The following is a 19908-nucleotide window of genomic DNA, read 5'->3' on the forward strand; positions in this document are numbered from 1 at the left end:
TTAGGGCGTGGTCTGTTTGGGGCGGGGTCTGTTTGGGGCGGGGTCTGTTTGGGGCGGGGCCTGTTTGGGGCGGGGCCTGTTTGGGGCGGGGCCTGTTTGGGGCGGGGCCTGTTTGGGGCGGGGCCTGTTTGGGGCGGGGCCTGTTTGGGGCGGGGCCTGTTTGGGGCGGGGCCTGTTTGGGGCGGGGCGAGGCCGGCCCGGCAGTTCCGGGCTCCGCACATGCGGGTCGGGGCGGCGGCGACCGGGGCCGGCACCGGGATTGGGATCGGCACCGGCACCGGGGCAGCGCAGCGATGCAGCCGCCGCCGCGCAAGGTGAGCGCCGGGCCGAGCCGGGCCACGGGGCGGGTCACCGGGGCCGGGTCCTCCCTCTCTGCCGTGTCCTGCAGCCGTGACCGAGACTCGCCCCCGGCGGAGCTTCACGGGGCTGGGCAGGCGAGGCCGCGTTTGGGGGACACTCAGGAGTGCGGGCGGTACCCGGGCAGCGGGGGCAGCGCGTCCCCGCACCCCGTCCCCGCACCCCGTCCCCTCCGGGGCCGCGGGGCTGAGCGCGACCATCCCGCAGGTGAAGCTCACCCAGGAGCTGCGGGTCCATCTCCTGGAGCAGCTGTCGGGCCTGCAGAGCAAGCAGCAGCGGGACGCCGAGCTGCTGGAGGACATCAGGTAGGGCCCACACGTGTGACACCCGGGTCGAGCTGAGACCCGGCAGCTCATCCCGTGTGTGTGTGTGTCCCCGGGCTGAGATGAAACAGCTCGTCCCACGCGTGTGTGTGTGTGCCCAAGCTGAGAGCGGGCAGCTCATGGCACGGGTGGGCCAGGGACCAGGCAGGGCTCACCTTGAGCCTGTCACCTCGAGGTCATGGGCTCCATCGCCCACTGGGGTGGCATCATGGGGACAGCATGGTGGCAGGGGGAGATGGTGACGGGATGATGGCAGAGGGATGGTGGCAGGAGGTGATGGGAGGGGTGGCCCATCCCTGGCCCTCTCTGTGTGTCCTCTCTGTGTCCCCTCTCCCCCCAGGTCCTACAGCAAGCAGAGGGCCACCATTGACAGGGAGTACGGGCAGGTAAGGAGATGCCGTGGGATTCAGGATCGATGTCCTGGAGAGGTCCAGGCTCCGTCCTGCCTGCCTGGGGCAGGAACTGGGCACGGCCCCATGCAGGCGATGGGCAGCCTCGGAAATTATCTGAGCGTGACTGCTCCGTGCTGGCCCCGGAGGGTGGTGGCAGATGGCTCATCCTGCCAGGAGGACCCTGACCACGTTCAGCACGTGCTGGGGGCTCTGCTGAGCACAGCATGGCCCAAACCTTGAGTGTTTCGGGAGCCTGGAGGGAAAACCTTGCGGGGGGAGGAAACTGCTGGGCTCTGCTGTCTGCTGGGTCATCGCAGGGCGCTGCTCTGAAATGTCAGAGTTTGGATTTGATGTGAGATGTCCCTGCAGCTTCCCTTGGAGACATAGTGCAGCAGAACTGCGTCCACCCCCTTCCTGTAGCTGGTCACCGTGTCACACTCCCCTCCCTCACACCCCCCAGGCTGGGGACAACTGTCCCCCCAGGATTGGAGTCTTGCTGTGCTTGGCTTTGCTGGGGCTCCTCTACTCTGTGTCCAGTGTCCCTTGCTGATGTCTCCTTGCAGGTGCTCTGTCCCAAAAGCCCCAGCAGGGGTGTCCTTTCACTGTGGTGGCTGTCCCAGAAAGTTTTTCTCATGGGGAGCACGGTGGGGTTCCTGCTGACACTGAGCCACGAGGATGTGTGTGTCTGTGCTCGGGGGGAACACGTGTCCATGGGGTGGGCAGCCAGGGTGGGGGAGCCCAGTTTTGGGCCCAGAGGGGGGTGCCGAGTGCTGGGGTGCTCGGCTGGGTTGGGGAGTGCCAGTGATGCCGGGTCTGTCCGCAGGCGCTGCAGAGGCTGGCGAGCCAGTTTGTGAAGAGAGACTGGCAGCGGGGCCGTGGCGAGGCCGGCGACTCCAGGTGGGCTGGGGACAGGGACAGGGCTGGGGACAAGCGGCTGGGGCTGGCTGTGCCTGCCCATGGCCCTCCCAGCTTTGAGATGCTTAATGCCAGCCAGGATTTGGGTGTCAGCGGGATGCAGCTGTGGGTGGGATGTCCCCAGCTCCAGCGTTATGCTGGGACTGGCGGTCCTGCTGGGCATCCCCAAAACCTGTCAAAGTGCAATGGGTCACAAAGGTTGACCCATTCCCGTGTCAACCCTGTGCCCACAGGAGCGTGGCCGCTGTCTGGAGAGGCATCATCGAGGGCACAGCACACGCCGGGCAGGTCCGTGTCACCGCCTCCGAGAGCTACCGCGCCCTGGCTGCCGAGGCCGCCCGCAGCGCCCGCCTCTCCAAGGAGAGGACGCTCAAGAAGGTACTGGGGCAAGGACATGTCCCCTGTGCCCGGGCAGTGGGGACAGCTGTCCCCCCCAGCTGACGCTCCCCACAGGGCATCGAGCGGCTGCAGAAGGCGCAGGCAGAGCTGCTGGAGACCGTGAAGGAGCTGGACAAGGCAAAGAAGCAGTTCAGCCACCTCCAGCGCAGCAGCGAGGTGGCCAAGGACAAGGCGGCCGATGTGGAGGCACGGTGAGTGGGGGCCACGGGGCCGGGGGCCTGCAGTGGCTGCGGGGTGGTCTCACACCCCCCTCCCATCCTCCCCAGCCTCCGGAAGAGCGACCGGCGGATATTTCACACCAAGGCCAGTCTGCAAAAGCTCAGTGCCAAGGTCAGTGGCATGGGGGCTGGCAGGGTGCCCAAGTGGGAGGATGCAGGGGGACACGGGGCACCACCATCAAACCTCACTGTCCACATCCCCACAGTTCTCAGCGCGACTGGCCGAGCACTCGAGGCAGCTGGCAGGGGTGCAGAACGAGTACAGCTTTGCCCTGGTGTCTGCCTCTGCCCACCTGGAGCACTACCAGCGTGTGGAGCTGCCTGCGGCCATGCAGGTAGCAGATCCCTGGACCCCTGTGCCCCACCCCATGTCCCACAGGGACTGTCTCCCCACTGCCAGCAGGGAGGGTCCTGCTGGCACAGGGTCAGGGCTGGCTGCCCTAGGGGGTCAGGGATGCTCCAGTGGAGGGATGTGGCAGTGCTGGGGGGGTTCCCACACGCTTTTCCCCAGGCACTGGACGGGGACCTCTACGAGCGGCTCCGGGAGCACCTGTCAGCCGCCAGCCGGACGGAGGTGGAGACCTGCCGGGCCACCCGGGACTGGTTCCAGGGTGTTGTGGAGGCATCCATGAGGGTAACGGCACCATCCCAGGAGCTGGGTGAGACAGGAGGGCACAGGTGAGCCCTCCAGCCCCACACTGCTCCCCTGCTGCAGGTGTGCCGGGAGCAGGACCTCCTCCTCTTCCTGCAGGACCACCCTGCCTTCTCCCTGGCACCCGAGCAGCGCTTCCAGCTCACCAGGATGGAGGAGGTAAGTGGAGAGGGTCATTGCAGCAAGGTGGGGTCTACACAGGCACCCCCCTTGTCACCCCCGTGTCCTTGCCCAGGTGTGCCTGCTGCCACCATCAGATGACGGGGCCAGCCTGGAGAAGGAGGCGCGGCGCTGGGCCACGCGGGTGGCCCGGGACCACAAGAACAGGGCACACAGCGAGGAGGTGGGTGTTGTCCTGCCTCACGGAGCACCAGGGGGCTCAGGGAGGGGCTTTTCCAGCCCCTCCCCGGCTGCCACCACCCTCTGAGCCGTGGGTGCCTGCCCAGGTGCTGCAGCGGCTGGAGGCCAGGCGGCAGCAGGGGCCGGAGGCGGAGGCGGCGGCCGTGGAGCGGCAGATGGAAGAGGCGAGGGAAAACATCCGGAAGGCAGAGGTGGGAGCCCCAGTCAGGGAGCTTGGGGTGGCCTCAAAGTCTGTCACCCCAGGGTGGGGGCTGTAGAGACAGAGGGGTGGCGGCTGGGATGCTGCACCTGGGGTGCCGCCACACGTGGGGATGGAAGCGATGGGGGTTGGGACACAACCGCAGGTGTCCCGGGGGCTGTGACAATGTGTGGTGTCCCCAGGTGAGCAGAGTGAAGGCCGAGGCACGGCTGGCACTGCTGCGGGCGGCAGGGCTGGACGTGGACGCCTGGCTGGCCGGGACCACGGTGGGGACAGGAGAGGAGACCCCCACGGGGCTGGACCCCGCCGAGTTCGATGACTACGAGGATAGTGATGAGCTGGATGAGGACGATGAGCCTGGGCCTGCTGCTCGCACTTACCCCTACACCTGCCGGGTGATCTTTGGCTACCAGGTATGGCCCTGCCTGCCTGGCCCTCACCCTGCCTGCCCAGGGATGGCACCTCTCTGCCACTTTGTCCCCATCTCCTGCAGGGCTGCCAGGCGGATGAGCTGTCCATCAGCCAGGGCGAGGAGCTGGAGATCATCGAGGATGGGGATGCAGAGGAGTGGGTGAAGGTGGGAGCAGGCTGAGCCTCCTCCATACTGGGAGACACCTTTTGGAGGTGCCCAGGCTGGCCCCATTCTGGAGCCCAGGATGTTCACGTGGTTTCTGCCTCCTCAGGCTCGGAACAAGGCAGGGCAGGTCGGCTACGTCCCTGAAAAGTACCTGCTGTCCCTGGGGTGTGACTCGGCAGCTGGGCTTGGCCCCCCAGGACCCGCTGCCTTGCACCGCCAGCTCTCCAGCATCATGGCCGCAGAACTGGTGCTGGAGCCCGGAGGTGGGTGCTGGGCATCACCCTCACCCCAGGGAGGGGGACGGGATCCAGAGGGCGCTGAGCCCCCTGCCCACTCTCCCCACAGCCTGGCTGGTGCGAGCCCTGTACGACTACGAGGGGCAGAGCCCCGAGGAGCTGAGTTTCCCTGAGGGGGCCATCATCCGGGTGCTGCCCCGCGCCGCCGGCGAGGTGGACGATGGCTTCTGGACCGGCGACTTCGATGGCCGCGTCGGCGTCTTCCCCTCCTTGGTGGTGGAGGAGCTCACCGGGGCCCGGGAGGCCACAGGGCAGGTTGGTGGCAGGAAGGTCGTTGTGTCACCCTGGCATGGCCAACCCCCCGTGTCCCATGACTGCTGAGGTGAAGACCCCCTTCCCAGCATTCCCATCCCTCTTGGCTGTGTCTTCCCAGGAGCTGCCATCACCGTCCCCTCCGCCCTTCTCCCCTCCTGGCCTGGCGCCCGGGGCCAGCCTGGTGCCCAGCCCTGCTCCTGAGACAGCGCTGGGAGGTGAGTGCTGGGGAAACTGGGAGAGGCTGGGGGGGCCCAGAGGGCCAGGCTGAGCTGCTGGGCCCTCCCAGGTTGCCGGCAGGATGGCACGGGCAGCGGGCAGAGCTCTCCAGACCTGGCAGCCACGCGCCTGCGGCCGGTAAGTCCCTTCACAGGGGTGCTGTGACCCCAAAATCTGCCCCAGCCCTGTGTTTTGGGGGTTTAGAAGGGGGATGAGTGGCCTCAGTATGTTGGCACCACTTCTCTCCCTCTCCTCTCCCTCTCTGCAGCTCCGTGCGCCACCCCCGCCGCCCGGCAGAGCCCCCGAGCCCGACCCCGAGCTTCACTTCAGCTGACCCTGTGGGTCTCCCCAACCCTCTGGCCCCCAAAAAGCTTTGTCCAAGCAAACCACCACAGGCTTCTGCCCCAGCAGCAGGGGCTGGTGCTGGCCCGTGCCCTGAGCTGGTCTCTCCAGGGGCTGCATCGTGCCCAGTGGTCCTGTGTCCCAGTACAGCACCCAGAACCCCTTTTTTGGCGTGTCCAGTGCCACAGGCCCCATCTCACCCCCCCTTGCCCCTGCCCTTCCTGCCTGGCACCGCCCGTGTAGTCCCAGCACAGCCCTGGTTCCTGGGGACTCATCGCTGGACCCTGCCAGCCCCCACAGCACCTCCCCACAGGCAGCAGTGGGGTCGGGGGGCTGTTCCCAATAAATCCCGCTGGCCCTGGCGAGGGGTTCAGCAGCTTTAATGGTTGTAGCTCGTCTATGTACAGGCGTTACACACCGAAGCTGGCGCGGCCCCGGGGCTGCTCGCTGGCGTGGCCGGCGGCCATCCTCCCCCCGGGGCCGGCCTCCGGCCCCGCCTGTGCCGGGATGGGGCTGGAAGCTCCTCTCTCCGCCAGCATCTCGCAGGGACCTGCCGGTGCAGGATTTGTGCCTGTGCCCACTCTGCGTGGCAGGGGTGCCCGGGCTGGGGGGCTGTGCTCTGTGGTGAAGGTGCCGGGTGGGTGGGGAGGCGCTCCCCGCCGCCCCGGGGGGGGCTCAAGCCGCTGCCTCCATCCCTGCCCCTCGCCGCGGCCCCTCTTCCTCCCCCGGGGCCGGGGGGCAGCGGGCTCTGGGTGCTGTCCTGCCCCTGCCAGGCCCGAGGGTCTCTCGGGGGGCTCTCCGGGGAGGGTGCGGTGGGTGGGACTCGGGTACCTATTGCCAATGGGATGAAGGCTGGCGCCGAGCGCGGCTGTCGGTGCCGCCGGCGCGTCGCTCCGGCCATGCCAAGCGCGTAGCTGCCCACCCGGGGACGGCGGCCCCGCGGCTGCCCCACGGCAGAGCCCCCAGCCCCGAGGGGTCCGGGGGCTGCGCGCCTCCCGTCCACGCTCCAGCCGGGAGCGGAGAGGAGCTATGGGGAGAGAGACACGATAGGGATTGTCCCCACAGCCGTGGCATCACCCCACCACCCGCTAATGGCATGTCCCGGAGTCGCTGCCTGTGGCTGGGCACTTCCCGACCCCCCGGAGAAAGGGTTCACCCTCTCTCCATCTCCCTCCAGGGGCAGGGACACTGACAGTGCCCTCCCATACCCCCCAGACATTGTCCCAGGGGCAGGGGACAATAAGCACTCACGTCACACGCGGTCCTGTTCCGCGGCGCCGGGCTCCTGTGGGATGGAGGAGGGATGTCAGCGCTCCCATAGGAGCGGGGTGCTGGGCTGGGGGTCTCCCTTGGCCACAGCAGTGACCCGAGGACCAGTGGGCAGAACCCTGCTGAGTCTCCAGGAAAGACTACACCACCTCTGCGCTTCCTCATCCGCTGCAGGACGGGATGAGCAGCAGCCAACAGCCCTCGTGCTGGCTCTGAGGGCGACTGAGGGGGTGGGGGAGGGTTCGAGTGGCACCGGGGCTTGGGGACAAACATCCCAGGGGAGTCCCATCACCGTACTCCTGGGACCTCACGCCTGGAGCACCCCAGCACCACGTGCAGCATCCAGGGCAAGAGCCTGGCACTGCAGAGGGGACAGACATCGATCACCATGTGCTGGGCTTGGCACTGCTTCCCCAGGGATCAGAGGGATCACCCAAGGTTCAGTGGCCCACAGGAGGACCTGTCACCACCTGCCCAGGTCTCTGGGGGAGGGCTGAAGCCCATCAGCTCTATCCTGCCATGGGCTGCCCTTCTCCATGAACCAGCTCAAACCTTCCAGCCAGGTCACCAGAAAGCAAAGAGGGAACCAGTGGGATCCTGCTTTGTCCTCATCCAGCATGCAGCCAGGCACCTTTCCCAGGCCTCTCCTGTGCTGACCCAGTCCTGCCCCATCCCACCCCCTGCCAAGGGCTGCTGCCATGTGCATGGGCCGTGCCCAGCCCGTGGAGCTCCTGCAGAACCAGCCCCAGGGGATCTCCGTGGCTTTGAAGCATGCCAGGAATTTTACCCAGGCATTTGGCTTCCTTTTTCTTCCAAGGGCTTTGCCACGTGTGCCCTGGCACTGGTTTTGTGAAGCAAGTCAAGGCCAGCTCTTGGAGCTGCTGACATTACACAGGGGGTGTTTCCCAGCCCCCTTCCATGAAAATCACTTTTTCCCGGCTGCAGAACCATGAGTGAGAGGGTGAGGCTGTGAGTGAAATGCTGGGTGTCTGCACCACCACCAGCAGCCTCATTTGCTCACTGGTAACAGCACAGAGGCAATTCCAGGAAGAAAATCCCCTGGAGCTTTCTAACCCCTCCAGCAAGGTGGCTGGGTGGGATATTGGGAGGTACCAGGGTACTGGGAGTTCCAGGCAGGGTGGTCTTTCCTCTCTGAGCACAGCTCCTCAGGAGCCGGAACAACAGCCAAGAAATGACCACTTGACTTCACCATTTCCTGGGTTCAAGCTAAGAAAGGCTCCTGGAGAAATCTGTCCCTGCCTGTTCCTTATTGGCCACATTGGACCCCGTTGAGGCTACAGTTCTGGGGACACCACCTGCAGCAGTGGAGCTCTCCCAGGTCAGAATCCCAGTGGATGTCCCCAAAGAGCTCAGCCGCAAAGGAAAAGGAGTCCCCTGCCAAGAGGACCCGGCAGCAGGTCTGCAGCACCTCCCACTGCCCTTGAAGCAGGGTGGGACCTGTCACAGTCACTCCACCGCGTCAGACATGGAAAAATGGGTGGGAAAAAGCAGTGCCCCTCCAGCCCAGGGGACCACGCGGGGACCAGGAGGAACATACCTGCTGCCTCCCGTCCTCCCCTCCGGGCTGTTTCCTGCTGCTGTCGTCTCTCCCCAGCTCATCGGCCTGTTCCTGCAGACTCAGGCTCCCGTGAATATCCGACACTTCATCTGCCGACTCCAGTCCGATCTCCTCCAGGCAGATGCCGGCTCCTTCCCTCGCCAGCTCTCCTGGGATGTTGGGACTCGACGCTCCCAGCGCCGGCAGGCTCATCAGCCTCCGCTGGCGGCTCGAGCTCCCGGGAGCAGAGCCAGCATCCTGCAGGGACCCCGCCACGCCGGGCGCCACCGGGGCGGACCCCGCCGTGCCCGACCCCGCCGTGCCCGACCCCGCCGGGCTGGACCCGAGCGGGCCGGAGCCCGGGCCCGCCCGCCGGCTGTCGCGGGTGCCGGAGCTGGCTGCTGTGTTGGCGGCCGGGCTGGCGGACAGGCTTTGCTCCGCGCTTTTGCCACTCTGGGTGCCCGTCTGGATGGCTCCGTTCTGCAGGCCACCCGTGGGGACAGTCCCGTTGAGAGCCCGCTCCCGCTGGAGCCTCTCGCTGCTGCGCTCCAGCTCCTCCGTGCTCGGCTGCCGGCTGTCGGCGGGCAGCGCGCCGTCCTGCACGGGCGGTTTCTTCCCGATGTGTGTGACACGGAACCTGCAATGGGGACGCGACAGAGCAGTGTGTTCCCTGCTGTCCCACAGCTGGATTCCCAGCTCGCCTGTACCTCCATCCGCGGCTCTCCTCTTTGCTCTGATCCCCAGCTTTTCAGACCCGTTCACACACACACAAGCCAAGCACCCAAACTCGTTTTCCCCTCCGTTTTGAGCAAAACAACCAGAAAGAGAAGGACGGAAAGTTCAATCCAGGTCTTGGCTGGGGCAGAGCTTGCCCTCCCAGCAGCAAGATGGATCACAGCTCTTGGAACTGCTCCGAGACAACCTGGATGAGAGTGTGCCCTAAGTGAGGGCAGGGACAGGGCTTTGGCAGTGATTTGGACACAGGAACCAAAGGCTGAAGGAATTGTTCGGCTAAACTCTGCCAGAGCACATTCTGCACCATCCACTGGAGGGGTGGAAGGTACCTGAGCAGTTCACCAGGGTTCCACCATGAGCAGGTAACTGCTCAGAGCTCCGGGGTGGGCAGCAGAAAAAAATGCAGAAATGGGTCTGACACACTCAAAGGGTGGGTTAGTAATCAGAGGTGATGTAACATGGCACATGGGGAGAAGAGGGGAGTTAGGGATCATACACTCATGGAATGGCTTGGGTTGGAAGGAGGTCCTAAAAGATCGTCCAGTTCCACCCCCTGCCATGGGTAGGGACAACTTCCCCTCAACCTGGTTGCTCCAAGCAGTGTCCCAACCTGGCCTTGGACACTTCCAGGGATCCAGGGGCAGCCCCAGCTTTTCTGTGCCCCTGCCTCAGCACCAATTTCTTTCCAATATCCCTTCTGACCCTGCCTGCTGGCAGCAGGAAGCCATTCCCCCTTGTCCTGTCACTCTGTGCCCTTGTCCCAAGCCCCTCTCCAGCTCTCTTGGAACCTCTCTATGCACTGGAAAGGATTCTAAAGTGTCCTTGGAGTTTCTCCTCTCCCAATTCCCTCAGCCTGAGAGGGGTAAGATGTCAGCAAAGCCTGAAAGTCTGGATTGTGATTGTGCTGATCGTGACAAACTCTGACTCCTCCTCACCAGCACTGCCAGCCACTGCTGGACCAGCAGACAGGAAACCTCCTCCACGGTGAGCTGGTGTCCACCAGCCAGAGCACTCCAATCCCACCACTGGGACCTTGTGCAGCCCATGGCTCCCCCAACCCTGCTCTCCATGCTCTTGGATCACACGTGGAGAAGCCAATGGACCTGGCTCTGCTGGGGTTCAGCTGCCAGTCAGTGCCAGGGAAAAGCACAATTTCAGAAAGTTCAAGTGCTGCTGGTGCAGAAAGAAGAGCAAGATGCAAAGGGCAAGCACATGGCAGTTCTGCTATTCCAAAGGAGAAAACAGAGAGGTCCAAAAGATAAGGACAGAGGCCAGGTGAGTTGGCAGAGATGAAGGAGACCATTTCCAGGCTGGAGCCCAGCCTGTGGACAGCACCAACCCCTCAGCAGGGTCAGAAAGCTGCTCAGGATTGAGAGGGTCAAGAATGGAAATGCTCCAGCTCCGGGGAATTGTTCAGGTCAGGCCAGGCAGCAGCAAATGTGACCTTTCAGGTCTATCCAGATATTTGGAGATAAGACACCAGCACTGCGATTTGGAGAGACCAAAGGATGTTCTGTTGCTGAAGAGGAACAGGAAGGAGACACAAGTGACAGGAACGTTTCTTGGTAATGCCACTGAGCAATGTCAGCCTGGAAGAGTTGGGAGTGGGTTCAGAGAGCAGGAAGGGTTTGGACTGGGGAGGGCACAAGAGGTAATGTAGCCAGCCCCTGGCAGGTGAGGGAAAGCTGAGGAGCCTTGGCTGCCTGCCTCATCGGCATCCCTGGGGCTTTGGGCTCAGTGGGATGTGACCCACTCTGGCTGCTGGGGCTGAGGACAGAGGGTCAGACACAGATGTTCTATGGACAAGCTCTGCCACTGACTACGACTGGTTGAGGGAAGGGGCTGAGTCAAGTGCTGATCATCCTGTACCACACATAACCCTGATTGCTGCAGAAGTTTAGAAAAATTTAGATGCAAAAACCCCTCAGAATGTCTCCAGTCCAGACCCCTGCTTGTATCTGGGCCTCCTCTCACCCTCAAGCACTTTGCCCAGAGCCCTGTCCAGTCAGGTTTTGGAAATCTTCAGGGTGGAGATTCCTTCACTCCTCAGGGCCCTGTTGAGGGCTGCACCATTCTCACGGCAGAAGAGTTTTTCCTTGCATTTTTTCTGGATTTCTCTTGTTGTAGCTCATGGCCATTGCCTCTTGCCCTTCCCAGGCAAGAACAGTCTTGTTGCATCTTCATTTAAACTCCACCCACCCTTTGGGAAGTGTTCGAGGACAATTAGATCATCCCTTTCTAATTCTCCAGGACAAAAAAGCCTCCTCAGATGCCCCATACTCCAGCTCTGGATGATCTTGGTGGACATCCACAGCTCCCATCCTTTCCACTCCTCAGGGATGAGCCTGTGCCTACCAGGACCAGGGCTCATTCCGTGTAGGAGGGGGCTGGACTCTCAACCACTGTGTCCAAGGCAAAAACAATACCCAAAATAAAGGAGAACAAGACCTGAGGGTGTGTCTTCAACTCCAGAGGTGGGTTAAAGAAGCCCTGTATTGTAGGGTCAGTGCTGAATCAAAGCACTTCAAGATATTTGTCATAAATAACACACAGGAAGGGCAATCCTGGAAAAGTCATCCAGGATCTGGAAGAGAAAAGGGGACAGCTTGGAAATAAGAAGCAGAATTTGGAGGAGGGATTGTACCTCATGGGCACGTAGGTCCCTTAGCAGCTGGACCTTGTACTAAAGGGATTCAGGATTGAAAGTAAGGCCTTGGAGAAATGGGATGGCTGTGCTGTGGAGAAGGCTGGTGTCTGTGGCGGGTATTAACAGGGTTAAGGAAAACAAAACAGAAATTGAGGGAAGGTGCCTTTGGGAGAGGAGACCATCTCGCCCAGCACTCCGAGGTGAGGGAGAGGAGACTGGGAAGACACAAAGGACACGGAGCAGTGGATGGAGCTGGGCACCAGCCAGGGAATGAATTAGCGGTGAGTGCACAACTGTGAGAGCCCTGGCTTGCCGGGCACCACCTCCAAGGACAGCCACAGGCACGAGGGAGCCAGCGGCTGGCAGTGCCCACAAGATGTGATCTGAGCTGCAATTCGGCCTGGGGAGGTCCGGGAGGTCTCTCTACTTCTCCAGCTCCCCAGAAAGCGCCAGCTCACCTCCCTGCTGAGGGTCCTGCCCGTGATGGTGGAAAAATCCGCATGATAGGACACAGGGAACAGCTTCCCACTGCCAGAGGGCAGGGCTGGATAGGAGATTTGGCAGGAATTGTTCCCTGGCAGGGTGGGCAGGCCCTGGCACAGAGCAGCTGTGGCTGCCCCTGGATCTCTGGAAGTGTCCAAGGCCAGGCTGGACATTGGGGCTTGGAGCAGCCTGGGACAGTGGGAGGTGTCCCTGCCCATGGCAGAGGGTGGAACTGGATGAACTTTGAGGTCCCTTCCAATGCAAACCATTCCACGATTCCATGTCCATTCTGGTTCAGCATTCCTGTGAAAGGATTGTCTCTTTGGACCACAACATGAAGTTTCATCAAGGCTCAGGCCCTGAAGGAAGACCTTGTGCACAATGTGAGCATGACAGAGCTTTGTGTCTCACCACGGTGGCCATCCAGGGAGCAGCTGTTGCTTGTCACCCTGCCCCGGTCACCTCCAGCCAGAAGGAGCCAAGCCCAGGAAGGCTTTCCTAACCCTTTCTGCTGGAGAGTGGGGCAGCCAGGGCCAGCCCACAGACTGTTCTACAGGTTAGTGACTACACAGAGACCACAGGAAGCTCAGGAAGTCCCTTGGGGTGAAACCAGGTGGGGACTGGAAACCATTTGTGGCAAGTATCAGGAACACTCCCCTATTCTTACACTGCTGCCGTGTCATCTAATTACAGACACCTTTGGAGGCAGCAACCTGGAGCAGCACAGCCACTCTCATTCTGAGTGGGTGGTGGCTTGACCTGGGACACACTGTCCCCTCTGCTCCCCTAATGACGTTCCTAAAGCCCCTGGGTGGGCAGCAAGGGCCCTGCTTACACGGCTCTGGGACAGCGGGCTCTGGAAGGACACGGAGCTGGGGCTGTGCCCAGCACTGACTCAGCAGGAAAACCCAGCTTGAGTCACCTTCCCAGAGAAGGAGGGAAGCCACCGGTGCATCACTGCCTGCCACATCCCACAGGCATTTCCAGGTGCAGGAAGCACCTGGATCCTCAGGAGCTCCAGCTGCAGAGCTGCTGCTGGGACATCTTGACGTGAAACAGAAAGAGGGAACCTTGGGCGAGTGGGGAAGGGGGAAGGAACAGGCGGGCTGAGGAGAGCCCATGGTGCTCAGTGCAGCACAGAAATCCCTGGCAAAGCTGATCTGGGTACCTGCCCACTGAGAAGACGGTGGTCTCTCCGGGATACATCCTGCTTTTGCCCTCCTTGGACCGGCCCTGGCGCTGCAGCGGGTGCCTCTTCCTGCGGCTGCAGTGGATGCAGGGGGCCTGCGTGGAGCCCAGGTGCACCGTGTGGTGATGTGGTGGGCCCCCGTCCTGGCTGCTGCTGTGGGGACAAAGGCTGCAACAGAAGCACATGACAGGTTGTGTCACCTCGGGGACATGTCCCAGCCCTGGTGCAGCCTCACTTGCAGCAAGCCCTGGGAGCAGCAGCTATGGGTGGGACCTCTGCTGGGGACAGGAATGAGGAAGACCTGTTCCACCTGGCAGTGGGGTGAAGCACTCCTCAAAACCCTTAGGAGAGCAGGACTCCATGTTGGGAAGGTGCTTTGTAGCAGATGGAAAAACGAGCTGCTTGTCCCTCCCTCTGCAGCAGCCACAAGCTGCTGTGAGCTTCCCTCACCTGGGCACTGGCACTGGCACGTCCCCTTCGTTTTCCCCCAGCATCTCCTTGAGGGCCTCCACATTTGCTGAAGAGAGAGGGAGAAACGGGAATGTGTCAGCCAAAGTGGTCAGCACAGCAGCGGGGTGGCCTGTTGAGCTGCTCACCTTCATTTTGGATGATGCACCTCACGATCTTCTCCACGGTGTCATCGTTCTTCTCGTCCTCATCTGAAAAGAGACGACGTGGCACTGAGGGCTGGAATTCGGGGACTCCGCTCACTCATCCCTTCCCAGGAGCAGCTGCATCAGCAGAGCTCTTGGAGAAGCCTCGTGTCCCCTGTCACACTGGGAAGCCACTGGGGAACACCAGATCCCTCCTCGTGGAAAAGAAACGGCTGAACCAGCAGCTGTGTGTGCAGGGAGAGGGGGTGGTGTTGCTCCTTCAGAACAGGGGAGCATCTGGAGAAAGGAGCAGGAAGCAGGTTCCAAAAAGTTGAAAGAGGAGAGTCTTTGTCCAGCCCTGGAGCCCCTGGCTGCAGGATGCTGCAAGTGGTCAGGGCTCCAAGGGTAAACAGGACATGCCCACAGAAAATAAACCCACTGGGACCCACTAAACACAGAAATGGGGAACACACAACGACAGAGAGAGCCCCAGAGCTGCACACTATTAAAAGCTTCAAACTGTTCTGAGGAAACTTGGCTGGTGCCCGCTCTGTTGTGGAATTCATCCACAGCGTTCACCTCAACCTTCTTCCAGGCACTGTTGGAGGCAGGAGGCCTGGATGGATGGACCTCCTGCCTGGTCAGCAGTGTGAGATGTTCCTGTAAGCAGGTTGGAGCTGTGGTCTGGCAGGCAACTGCCTCAAAGGCTCAAGGGTTGCTACCATGATCTTGGAAGCCCATGGAGATGTTTCCCACCTGGACTCTGGTGTCTCCAGAGGGTAAAGCCCATCCTGGAAGGTTCAGACACTGTTTCCATGTCATGTACAGCCAAAAGTTACACTAAAGCCAGAGGAGCACATCCATGGACACCTGGAAGCTCTGGCTGCATCCGTGGGTGAGCCAGGGGAGCCGCGTGTCCCCCCTGAGCACAGGCAACGGCAGCAGGAGGTGCTGATCCTCCCCAGCACTGCCGCTGGCACACGGGAGCCGGAGGAGTTCTGTAGCACCATGTGGCTGCTCTCAGCCTGGGAAGCAGCCGGAGGAATGTGTGTTCCCCCTTCAGCAGAGACTCAGGAAACCACCGAATGACAGAGCTCGCTTGGGCCAGGCACCCACGCTCGATGCGGCAGCGACTCCCCAATCTAACCACCCCAGAGCGACTTGCAGTGGCCTGAAGTGATGGAAAAAATTCCCCACAGGGCCCTTCTCCCCTTCTAGCAACACCTCTGCTTCTCTGGTCTGCACGAACACGGCAGAGACTAGAAGAAGACATGACCAATAGCAAACACCAGCTGGCTCCCTGCCAGACATCCTAATGCCAGAGGAGCAGAGGGATAGCTTGTGCTCCAGCTGAGAGAGGTTTTCCTCCAGGGAACAGGGATTATGATTGAGTTGCTAGGGATTCAGCAAGTCCTGGATGTTCATCAGAATTCCCTTTTGGTGATATTGCTCCTTTGGGAAGGGCCAAGCACTGGTTCCCACCTCCCTGTCACCTCCAGCTGTTGTCAGCTCGTGGATCAGAGGGATCCCTGGCCCTCACACTCCCGATCCCCAGGGAACACCGCGCTGCTCTCACCGCCCCAGCCCTTTGTCCCAACCCAGCCACACGTGACAGGTAACCCTCCCAGCCCCATCCCACATGCCAGAAGGGTGCACGAGGAGCACCAGCCCACAGCAGGCAAAAGGCCGAGCCCCCACCGAGCCCCCATGGCCCCGGCACTCACCGTCCTGGAGCTCCTCCACCCCGTCTTTGTCATCGGGGTCGAGCTCGTCCCGGAAGGTCCGGCACCGGTAACCCTTCTTCTTCAGGACATGGCAGATCAGGAACCCCACCAGCCCCATGACGAAGAAGACAAGGACGAGGAGGAAGACCACAGTGATGCCGTGCTGGGGATCTCCCTCCCCATGGCTGGGGTGGTGATGGTCTGACATGCGGATCTAGGAGAAGGGCGAAGGCAGGTCAGAGCCCCGGCTCTCGCCGCCGCCCTGAGCCCATCCCGCCCTTCCTCCTGCGGGGCCAGAGGCAGCTCCCAGCCGGCCAGCCCGGGGCTCAGCCCTCGCCCCGCAAGGTGCGGCGCCGCACGGAGGACAGCCCCGGCCGGAGGTGGCTCCTGGCGGTCTCCCAAGGACACCGCTGCCCCGCACGCCCCCGGCAAGAGGCATCCCAAGGGCAGCGGTGGCGGCAGCGTCCCCGCAAGGCCCGCCGGCCCCGGGCTGCGGCGCTGCCCCGTCCCTTGCAGGCGGCTTCCCAAGGGCACCGGTGGCCCGGCCTGCCCGGGGCTCTGCGGCGGGCGGCATCCCTCGGCTCGCCCTTGCCGGAGGATGGCTGAGCATCCTCCCGCGCCGCGCCGCTGCCTCTCAGCCCTCGGTACTCACGGCCGAGGCCCTCCGCCGGCACCGGCAGCGGTACCGGCACCGGCAGCGGCAGGCAGGGAGCCGCGGCAGCCGGGCTGGCGGAGGGCCGAGCCGCCGGCTGCTCCCGCATTGTCCTCCCGCAGAAGCGAGCGGGCTCCCCCCGCCCCGGCTCCCCCGTGCGCTCCCGGCTCCTTTCCCACGGGCTCAGCGCCCACATTCCCGCTCGCCGGCTCCGCTGCCCGGCTCGGAGAAGGGCCCCCGCCTGTCCCCCGGCCCCGCTGCGGCGGTACCTGGGCCTGCGGTCCTCCGCAGCGCTCTCCTCTTCACCTTCACCTTCACCTTCACCTGCCTCCTAGCAACCCCGCATCCCCGCGGCTGGGGACCGCGGCGAGCATCCTCCGGCCCCCGGGCCCCGGCTCCCTGCCCGCCTTCCCCGGGAAGGAGCCAGCGGCTTCTGCTGCCGCTCTCCGCCACAAGAGCTCCCGCCTGTCCCGATCCCAGAAAAAAAAAAAAAAAACCTCTCCGGAGCTGTTTCGGCGGAGGAAGGTGCGGAGAGGAGCTCGGGGAGATGCCGGCGGCTGCAGCAGGACACGCAGGAGCGCTGCTCAGGGCAGCAGCTGCCAGTGCCGCCCGCCCCGGGGTGAATAACCTCACCCGCACGCGTGCCAGCCCCGAGCTCCCCTGGCACCCTCCTTTCCTGGATTTTTAGGGCACTGAGCCCTGGCGATGGGAGGGAGAAGGGTGGAAGTGGGGCTCAGTGAGGCCAGGACTGATCACGCACCAGGGTGTTGGGGGGAGTAGAGGGATGCAGACACCCACACTGGGATCCCACAGCACCGTGGAGATGGTGGAAAATGAGCCCCGGGAGACTCCTGTGTCTCCTTCCTTCCAAAAAAAGGAGTGGCTAAACCATTTGAAATCTCAAAGTGTTGTGGTCCCACAACCTCCTTCTCCATCTCCACCACATCATCCTCACTCTGGGAGGCTTCACCCACCACTCCTTTGCTACTGGAAACGAGACCTGCTTCTCTCCATCCTTCAGCCACTGCCAGTTCTCCACCCAAACCTTGAGGAACGCAACCCCTGAAATCCCTCCCACCCCATCTCCACCGAACCGAGCATCGATCCGTGCACACATTCCTCCCTGGGAATTATCCCCCTTGACTCTGTCTTGCTGTGACACAACCTGTGACTCCCTCAGGCTCTCAGCTGTGCCTTGCTGAGGGCTCCTGTCCCTCTGCACAGGTGACCAAGTCAGCTCCCAGGAGCCATCAGTGTGACTTCAGGAGGTCACCACATCAGGTGGTGACACCCATCTGTCCGCTCTCCTGACAGGGAGACAAGCCCTAGGACAGAATATCTGTGGCAAGAACAAGACTTTTCCTCCTGCCATGGATTGCTGGGCCACAGCAGAGGAGAGGTCTCCAAACCCTGGACCAACAAGCTGCTACATCGTGCAAGTCTCTGCTGAGACCTCACAAAGTAAACCTCAAGAGCAGTCTGCTCCTTGCCCTTGTTTCTGAGCAGAGGGGGAACTGGCAGGTCTGGGTTTCCGCAGGGCCCTGAGGGGACGCAGTCATGGTGAGCATTATTCCCGTTTTCCCCGTGCCCACGCACGCTGTCCTGCACAATGGATCGCTCTTTCTCCTCCTGGGCGTTCCCGCCCACCCAGCGCATTGCTGCACCCTGCCCCCTTCCAGCTCCCCACCCTTCCCAGCGTCCCACCCCCGTTCCTGACTCCAGCCATGCCAGGCTCAGCAGGACTCCCCACTCCGAGGGGAGAGTCCCACAGATTTTCCCACAGCCTCTGCTGTCAAGGCCTTTCCACAAGCTGGGGGACACAGGGTGGCACAGCAGCCTGGCCCTCCCTGAGGACAAATCCTGGCCTTCGTGGGGTGAACCAGGATGAGGAGGAGGTTCTGTTGCTCTCAAGCTGCTCCCTCCTGCCTCTGCAGCTGGATTATCCCAACTGATTGTGTTTCTCTTCCTCATTCTCTGAACCAGGGATCGCCTGCTCCCAGTCTCCATCCTGCTTCCACCACCTCAGCTTCAGTGTCGCTCCAGGGGCTCGGTCCTTGTCCCATTGCAGGAGCCCGTTAGCATTTAATGGTCCCACACAGCCCCTGGCAGGTGACTCAGAAACAACACCCAGGCTCCTGTCTGCCCCAAAAGCAGCCAGTATTTGAGGCATGAACCCACACAACGGAGCTCTCCCTCCTGAGCAGGCTGGCCATGTCCAGCCTGGCCGGTGGAGACAGAACCCCCACGGGGTAAAGCCCCATACCAAGCTGGGGAGCAGCAGCTGGGGCTGTGGGCTGGATGCTCGTGGCACGTTCACAGTCTGAGCTCCTGACCCCATCCCAGCTCCTGTCCCACCCTGTGTGACCCCACCAGCCAAGGCAGTGGGATCTGAGACACAAGACAATCCGGCTGGAGCTCTGGGATAGGCAGCTGCCTTCTTTCTGCCTGCTCACCTCATCCAGCACCACCATTCCCTGCCCTTCCTTCCCAGGCCACCCCTCGGGGCTTCCCTGAATCCTGGAGAGCCTTGGAGGCTTCAGTCCCTCTCAAGGCATTCCCTGGGAACACTGACATTTTAAGCTTCCACATCAAAAGGTGGCTTGGGAGGGAGTGGACAGAGCAGCTGAGGAGAGGCTGGTGGGACAGAACTGTCACCTGTCACCCTATCCCTCAGCCGGCTTCACTCCCAGCAGAATTCCACGTTACCTCTTGTCCGTTCTTTCCCCGCACTTCTTCCGCAGATATTGGAGCAAATGTCACCCCACAAACCGTGTGAACACGTCCTTTTGGGGGATCCGCTGCCCTGGCCCCACGTGGCAGCTGGACTGCCCAGACCCAGGCTCCTCTTGGGATCTTCACTTCAATGCTCAGGCCAGGAAGCTGTTCCATCCCATCGTGTCAAACGTGTCCCCGAATCCTCAGCCTTTCTTCAGCCTTTCCAACGTGCCAGCAGCTAATGGCCGTTAAACCACAGCCTGGTTTTGCTCTCTGAGCACAAAGAGCATCTAAAAATATCCCTCTCCGACGCTTCCCTCGCTCTGCTCCAACACCCGTGAAGATGCCCGGAGCAGCGGCCAGCTTCCAGCAGGACAGCTCAGCCAGCAATGTGATCCCAGCTGGAAGCAGGGACGTGGTTCTCCTCTCCTCATTCCCCCAGCCGGGCACTGGGATGTGCTGCCCGGGCAGCTCCATGTCCCCAGCCGGGCGTTATCTGGTGGCAGCAGCTGGTGGAGCAGGGACAGGACAGTCGTCACAGGGAGCACCCACCCTGAGACGTCAGTGCTCCGGGAGCTCCCAGTGCAGCCGTGACGTTCAGCACGTTTAAATCCCTGTTGATTCCCACGGTGGGTGCTGGGCTCGGTGCTAGGTGAGCTCTCTGAGTGTCCCCAGCCACAGCCGTGCCCTGCGGGGTCATGGCAAGAGGGTCCTGGGTCTCCTCTGAAAGTGTCCCTGCCCCTGGCAGGGGACTGGAATGAAATGATCTCTAAAGTCCCTTCCAATCCTGTCCCCTAAAACATCCTATGATCCTTGCTCCAGGCTGGAGCTGGGATCCTAAA

The 19908-nt window shown here is 62.3% G+C and overlaps 2 protein-coding genes across 4 annotated transcripts; one reads left to right on the forward strand and one right to left on the reverse strand.

The window, feature by feature from the left end:
- Positions 1-183: 183 nt before the first annotated feature.
- FCHSD1 (FCH and double SH3 domains 1) lies at positions 184-5884 on the forward strand. Of its 2 annotated transcripts, XM_066328885.1 has the most exons (19): positions 184-314; positions 565-662; positions 1021-1066; positions 1896-1969; positions 2221-2365; positions 2441-2577; positions 2653-2716; positions 2811-2939; positions 3116-3238; positions 3320-3415; positions 3492-3599; positions 3703-3807; positions 3998-4228; positions 4309-4392; positions 4499-4655; positions 4738-4943; positions 5062-5158; positions 5230-5297; positions 5428-5884. In XM_066328885.1, exons 1-19 carry the CDS (start codon positions 294-296, stop codon positions 5491-5493), a joined length of 2055 nt encoding a protein of 684 aa, XP_066184982.1. In that variant the 5' UTR covers positions 184-293; the 3' UTR covers positions 5494-5884. The 2 variants fall into 2 exon arrangements, with proteins under 2 accessions (XP_066184982.1, XP_066184983.1); XM_066328886.1 differs by lacking the exons at positions 1021-1066; positions 1896-1969.
- On the reverse strand, positions 5866-19597 carry RELL2 (RELT like 2). Of its 2 annotated transcripts, none has more exons than XM_066328887.1 (8): positions 19058-19597; positions 15700-15913; positions 13979-14041; positions 13833-13899; positions 13362-13550; positions 8329-8965; positions 6753-6786; positions 5866-6528 (listed from the first exon to the last, which is right to left on the reverse strand). In XM_066328887.1, the coding sequence occupies exons 1-7, from the start codon at positions 19238-19240 to the stop codon at positions 6754-6756; spliced, it is 1386 nt and encodes a 461-aa protein (XP_066184984.1). In that variant the 5' UTR covers positions 19241-19597; the 3' UTR covers positions 5866-6528; position 6753. The 2 variants fall into 2 exon arrangements, with proteins under 2 accessions (XP_066184984.1, XP_066184985.1); XM_066328888.1 differs by lacking the exon at positions 19058-19597 and adding an exon at positions 18924-18946.
- Positions 19598-19908: the final 311 nt, after the last annotated feature.

This window comes from Sylvia atricapilla, chromosome 14 (genome assembly GCF_009819655.1).
Source record: "Sylvia atricapilla isolate bSylAtr1 chromosome 14, bSylAtr1.pri, whole genome shotgun sequence".
Lineage (NCBI taxonomy): Eukaryota > Metazoa > Chordata > Aves > Passeriformes > Sylviidae > Sylvia > Sylvia atricapilla.